At 35.4% G+C, this 7,313-nt stretch overlaps 1 protein-coding gene across 1 annotated transcript; it reads right to left on the reverse strand.

Annotated features, from left to right (window-relative positions):
* Positions 1 to 1,272: 1,272 nt before the first annotated feature.
* On the reverse strand, positions 1,273 to 2,105 carry LOC111920270 (splicing factor U2af large subunit B-like). The gene is made up of 4 exons (XM_023915858.2): positions 1,958 to 2,105; positions 1,625 to 1,692; positions 1,413 to 1,489; positions 1,273 to 1,312 (listed from the first exon to the last, which is right to left on the reverse strand). The coding sequence occupies exons 1-4, from the start codon at positions 2,100 to 2,102 to the stop codon at positions 1,273 to 1,275; spliced, it is 330 nt and encodes a 109-aa protein (XP_023771626.2). The 5' UTR covers positions 2,103 to 2,105.
* Positions 2,106 to 7,313: the final 5,208 nt, after the last annotated feature.

The raw sequence follows: 7,313 nt of genomic DNA on the forward strand, positions 1-7,313 counted from the left end.
GTGTGATTTAGATAGAGTTGAATGCTGAAAACGATTGAATCTCAGGAAAGTAAGTAAACAGATATAAATAAATAAATAAATAAATAAATAAATAAATTACTAATTTATACAAATTTAATGTTCTTGTGATTTTACCTGTTCTTGTAACCCAACCACATCTCTCTTTTCAGCCTACAAAAAACAATAAGTTCTAAAACATACTTCACCAGCATTGTAGCTTTATTTATAAAGTACAATTCTGTAATAGGAAGATATTAAAGTAAGATGATGTAATAAATAAATAAATAAAAGTAAGTTGCTATAGTATCAAAAACATATACCTCAGCCCCTCATTTATTTTTTCCTTCCATTTACCCAAGTTTGCAGTCACTTTCGACAAACATCATTTATCCAAGGGCAAAAAAGAAACATGATTGTGAATCAACATTAGTATATAGTATGTACAAACAATATTGAGCACTTTTGCTTACCCTGAACATGTGAATCTAATCCAAACGTGTGAAAATCTGAATAAAACATGAGCTGGCTTCTACAAACATGAGAAACAGAGCAAAATTGAAGGGAAAAGTTGGAATTATACCTTCCTTGATCCTTCAAACAGGAGACAAGCCACAACTTTTTTAACATCCTCATGGCCAAATATGGAAGGGGCAATCTTGGAACATATGTTTTCATATACATTGCCTTCTACTGCAAATCTCTTGAATTCTTCAACCTAAAAGCAATATGAAGGTAACCTAGTAAGTAATAAACAACACCAAAGCAATACAATCTCTCTGTCCACTAAAAGACAAACATAATTTGCATCAAATGATCGTAACTTTACCTCTTCTTGTGTGAAATTGGCAGGACCACGAGTAGCTTCATTTGTTTCTTCTATTCCAATAACTCTTATATACAGTTGTCTAATTGGAACTGCTCCTTTGTGACTAGATCAAAACAGAAAAAAGATTGCCAGATTTAGCTATATTCAAAATGTATGAAAGTTAAATGTTATTGGTGAATAGATAGAGTGAAAGTATTATGATGTGGATGTCTTTGAAGCATGAAATATGCTCTAAATTCCCATTATAGTCAATCTTGTACCAGGTACAATTGTTTGTACAAGTTGTCTGTCTACAGATAAAAGCATGTTCCTTGGTAGCCTCACCAGTTGGCATATCCTAAGATTTAAAAACAAGCCAAAAAGTTAGAAACGTCAGTAGTGAATCATTGTAAGAAATCATAAAATGTCAAGCCTTTTTATCTCAGGGTTTTCTTGATGTTTCAAGACTACAATCCATGGGTCAATAGGGCATGGTGTTTCACCCATCTGTAAAAATTAAGAGCAAACACATTTTAATATAAAAGGAGTTCACATTTATGGAGGAAATGGCAATGAGGTGATGAATGTAACTAATTACATGTGCTACATGATCTTGGCACAATTGCTCCACCAAGCGTAGGGCGACAAGGAGTCTAATTCCACATCAGCATACTCCAAAAACACCTACACAATGTGCAAAAAAACAACAACATACTTTCATTCGTTAAAATTAATGAATATTGTGAAAACAGTTTGTTGAAAAAATGTTATGAAAGAAAATCAAACAACACTTAAGAGATGAGACAAGACTAAACTAACCTTGCCAACACCTGGTGCTGGTTCTCCAGTAGGGTTAGGGCATGGAATTACAACATTCACTAGACTACCTGAAAAATTAGTGAGAAAAACTGAGATTAAAAAAAATTATTTGGTGTAAATATTGGATATGGATATAAACAGGTGGGGTAAAAAGAAAGGGCTTCTGTCTGGATGCTTTATAGGAGTGTGATTACAAAAGCCTGTAAAACAGAAAGATATGAAAACGATAAAAATTAATAGATTGATATATAAACAATTTGGCAAAGTAGGAAGTTAAATACGGGATTAGAATTATAAAGCAAGAAAATGAAAGTTAAAATAAGATTAATTTACCGAATTTTCCACATTCTATTTTCATGTCTTCCAATATATCTTGATAATCTTCATCATCTTTAAGTTCATCTTCAGTCACCACTTGTGTTAAACATAGAACTTTAGTGGCAGTTGTCCCAATGGAGGGAGGTGGTTGCAACATCATCCTCTGCAAACAAAAATATTGCTTAATTATAATTTTATAAATGAGATTTTAAAAAAATGGAATATTTTTTAATACCTTCCATGCAATTTGTTGTTGTGCATGTAAAAGCACTCTCTCCTCTTTAGGCTTGGGTTGAGTTTGACCTTGGTTAGCGCGTCTAACAATAAGTGTCTTGTCACCCATTTTGATCCCATTAAGAGCTGCACAAGCAATGTCAGTAACAGATAAGTCCTGATAAACACAGAATGCGTATCCTTTTGAGTTTCTAGTTTCTCTATCTTTCACAAGATCAAATCCTCTAAGAGCACCAAGCCCAGGGAGAACAAGATCTGTCACCAAATACCTTAATTATATAATATAACCTGAAACAAAAATCAACATATGATACTACAAAATCCAATCCAAGTCCAACAAACTGAAACTTAAAATAGTATTCAGTACCTGACTGACTGAGAACACCTTGGTATGGGTAGGACTAGCTGCCAAAGCATTCATGGCAAGAAACACCTTGGTATTAGCCCAATTATTGCAGTTTGAGCAAACTAAAGTAATTCTTCCCTCCTTACCTAAAACAAGTTGTGGGGCATACAAAAGTCAATGCTTTAGATTCTCTGGCATCAGGTTAGTTTCCTGCACATGATCCATCACCAGGGGCACAAATTACTTTCCAATCTATTCCATGTCCAGTGGCAACACTTGTATTTGTTTGCAGGAAACAAAGATTGCATTAATAAAAATAAAAAAGAGTCGATAAAATAGTATATTCATTAGTATAAGAATGAACCTTCAATATGTTAAGCACAATCCTAATGACATCTTGATCTTTCAATAAATCCATATTTTTGTGTGCATATCCTATAATTTCCACCCATTGCTGCATAAATCAAACCTATCATAAGACAATATATTAAGAAATCCAAATTAAGAATTATCCTTCCGGAAGAACCCTACCTGATTGGGAAGATCCATCAACCTCTGGAGATACTCATCACACTTTGTGTCCTCAGATTCTGCTTGAATCATATGACCAACCTACCTTCACAAGAACATCAAATAAGTATTTGTAAAAATATATAAAAAAAATCTCATACTAGAGACACTTAAAACTTACATATTGATAAGACGTATGTATCTGGTGAGGCTCAAGGTCAACAATGGTTGTTGGAAGAGTTGTAAGAAGTTCTGAAATAAATGGCTCATTAGGTTTGGGATTCACAATTGAATTAAAGAATGTATAAAAATTAAAAAACTCGCCTAATAGAAGATTAGGTTAAGTAATCACGATTGAGAATATGTCGTCGTTGAGAAGGACATTCCTAGTAAATCTTTGTACCTCATGACCACGCAAAAAGAAAGCATTAAAATAAGAAAAAAATGGAGGGTTAATTAACCCAACAGAGAGAAAAGATTTTTAATTACTTTTACGCACATAAAGATACCTCTTCATTTTTCAGTTGTTTCCTCTTGTTTTGTATCAATTAATATATGAAGTTATCGATAATTTTGATTTTTTCTTTGAGAGCAGCTTCCGAACCAATATTAAGATACCTTTTCACCTTCCATAGAAGATCCACAAATCGCCCATATACTAAACCATTTGATTCATCAAACGCTTCCATAAACCGATTGCTTGCCTCATTTGAACCTGATAGAGTATCAAGATCAAACCCAAACCCCACCTTAAACATCGAATCTAATGTCGATCTCATCAACAGATCCTGCATAAAAAGAACAGAAAGCAAGTAATTTAAACAAAGCTACAACTAATTCATCAGTTTTAAGTTAATACTTTACCTGAAAATCCATGGTTTCCTAAGCAGCTGCTTGTAAGGACATCTCTTTGTCTAGTTTAGCACCGTTTGACTTGAAGCATACAATACTAAACTCTTGTAAGACTTTTGTTGAGAACTGAAAGCTTTCAAGTTTCCGTTGGTGGTGCCACTTAACTCCATCCATAGCAAAAATCCCATTGCCAAAAAGATTTCAAGGTTCTTGTAGACGTTCCAATAGATGGAGACGAGGAATTTTCCAATTAGTTCGAGGCTGTCGCGGAGAGCTCTGGAGAGAGTATCGAGCTGCATCTAGCGTGTCGGGGTTAACTCCACGCAGGAGTATTTGATCTGAGATACGAGCTTGGTTGCGTTACTTCTTAAGGATAAACAAAATGTATTCAGTAGTGGTGGAGGTGAATTAGGGTTTGCAGAGAAAAGGTGAAGGATAGAGTGAAGGTTGTCGGCTGGTGGAGAGGATAAAGTATATGGTGAAATTAAAGCTAAAAAAAGGGAAAGCACACGAAGGAGAAGGAGGAGAACACATGAAGGAGAAGGAGAAGGAGAAAGAGGAGACGTAAGAGGCGAGGTTTTAATTTTTTGTGGATTTCATTTCCCCCTATCTATTAAAGGTACGTTCATTAAAATTATAAAGCGACACTTATAGAGGGCGCCCATTTAACATACAACACCCTTCGTGTTTTTTATTTTTTTCTTCTGACATCAATTTAAGGGAACGCTATAATGCGTGACCTAAATTCTTAAAATTTTTGAAGAGGTGACATTTTTTTAATGTCACTCTCTTTTGTATAACATAAATCAGTGAGTGTCATGGTTTGCGCGTCGTAAAAGGGTCTTTTTCTTGTAGTGTTGGGATGTTGTTGCATGTAATTGGGAGGTTGTTGGTAAGGTGGGTATGGGTATTGTTGATGATTGTACATTTGTGGTGGATAAAGTTGGTATTTAGGATATTGGTTGTAGGGGGTTGTTGTTGTGGGTATCTTGGGTGTTGGTACATTGGAGGGTGTTGGTAATTGGGTTGATTTGGGTGATGTGCTTGTTTTGTTGAACTTGAAAAGCTATGTCTTGAGGTTGGTTGTTTTGGTGGAAGTTTTGGTTTTGTGGTAGAGATTTTTGATGATTGGGTTGATTTGGGTGAGGAGGTGGTTGATTCCAAGGTGACATATCTATGGGAGGTTCTTAGTGTTGTTGTTGTCTTGGTTGTTGGGGTGGGGTATTGGCATCTTGATTTTTGGGGTTTGAGTTAGGACTGTGAGGTGGAGTGTGACTCATGGTTATGTAGTTTTCAAACATAATGTATTCAAATGAAGGACCAACAATTAGAAAACTCGGCTCGGTGTCTGTATCAACTAAAGTATGAACTTGATCTTCTATGTTGATTAATGAAGAAGATGAAGTCTGAACGAGTTGTTGTTGATTTGCTTGTTTGGCAAATGTTTTCAACCTTTTTGCTTCTTTTTCAATCTCCGGATTGTAGAGCAGTTCACCGGTTCTTGTAGACCTAGGCATAAATAATCAAATAACAATAACCAATTTCCCCAGCAACGGCGCCAAAACATGGTGGGATGTCAAGTCCACCAAGCAAATTCCACCCTTTGTTTGCAAATAAAACCTAATATAATGGTAAAAAGGGGTACCGATCCTCGGGGAAATGGTTGTATTCAATCACCAATGCAATCCAATAGAACTAGTGTAAATAAACTAAATAACTACAATTAAACTAAAAGGGGAGGGGGGGTTGTTGCGATTGCTTGAAAACTAAAAGACTTGAATAACTAAAAAGCTTGCAATTAAGCAAGATGGTGAGATGCTCAAATATTGGAGAAAATTTGTTAACCAAGGCAATTCAATACAATGAACATTTTTGTGTTTATCATTAGGATTCAATATGAAGCTTATCATTTGAAAGACCCCAACTTTTGTATTTCTGAAAGATCCAAACTTTCATACTTCACAATATAGTTACTCCAAAACATGCTACATACATATTCATAAATAATACTTTACATTGATAATTTGACTACAAAAGACTAGATACAAACCAACTAAGTTTTAAGATATTACAAAGTGTTATATTTATTACTTAACTACCCAGGATATTATAGTTTTATACATGCGTAGACCCAAGTACAAAAGTAATAGTATAAATTCTTCTAAATCTTCCAACAATATATAACTATACTGAATTCTCATTTCTTGTAATTCTTAAACACTGAGAGGGGTAAGCGGCGACGCTTAGTGAGTTCAATAATAGATAAAATATAACGTTATGCCATATATATACTTCAATATGGCAGAAGCAAAAGGAACAAGGAACAACAAAGGCATATGTGAATCATGTGACAAGCTTTCATATCAATCAATGAGACATAACAATTTCAATACTTGATATACATCAATAAAGCTTCGGCCCAATTAGCATAGAAGACATACACTTTCTGATTAAACATTTTGGTAGATTTCAGGCTTTTAGCCTTATTTAACCTTCTGCCAATGCCATAGAATAGAAGTCATTCTCTTACAAGACATGCTCTACATGGCCAGAGGCTAGATACCAATACCACCATGAATCTAAGTTCTTTCACTGATCACATGGTCAAAGGTACAACTTTGCTACCATAATAGCGAAAATAATAACACGAGATAACAACACAGAAAAACACATAGCACATATAACACATAACATAAAATTATTCCTATATATTTAACTCATCGTGAAATAATCGGGGGTTAAAATATTAATTTGGGCAACACTTTGCCTCAAAATATGACTTTCTATGATGAAACTGGGGATTTTAGTTGAAAACTGGCCTTACACGGGCAGAGTTTCGACTTGAAAATATAATTTTGTCTGGAACTTCGGGACGTCGGGACTTGCTTCGGGTGTCGGGGATGATATCGGGGCTTCAGGGGTGTTAGGGTAAATCTAGAGAGAGTATAAGGTGTGAAAAAGTGAAATTTGTAACATAAACACGGTTGCCTTCGCATCCCTTTTATAGGGTCCGAAGTTGCTGACTACGTTGGGCGTAGTCCTCGGTATGCTGGGCGTACTACGAGGCGGCTCTGTATGCTGAGCGTACAAGGAGTACCTGCGAGGTGTCATCTGATCAGAACCCGCGCTTGGACGTGGCTTGCATGTGAAGACTGGCGACGTGGCTGATCCGAGAACTTGCAATGCATACGCTGGGCGTACTAAGCGAAGTACGTTGGGCGTACACCTTTGGATAAGTCTCGATTTATTTATTTATTTTTATTTAAAAACTTCATAAATTCATATTTTTTGCGTACAAGCTCCATTTTTGACGTTCTTTATATCCATGCGTAGGTGAGATTATACTCTACAACTTTTTTTTTTAGAATCCGTAGGCGAATTTTGAATTCATTTTTAACATTATATTTTTAACGGGTCGGGATAGGAAAA

Source organism: Lactuca sativa, chromosome 9, assembly GCF_002870075.4.
Source record: "Lactuca sativa cultivar Salinas chromosome 9, Lsat_Salinas_v11, whole genome shotgun sequence".
Classification (NCBI taxonomy): Eukaryota; Viridiplantae; Streptophyta; class Magnoliopsida; order Asterales; family Asteraceae; genus Lactuca; species Lactuca sativa.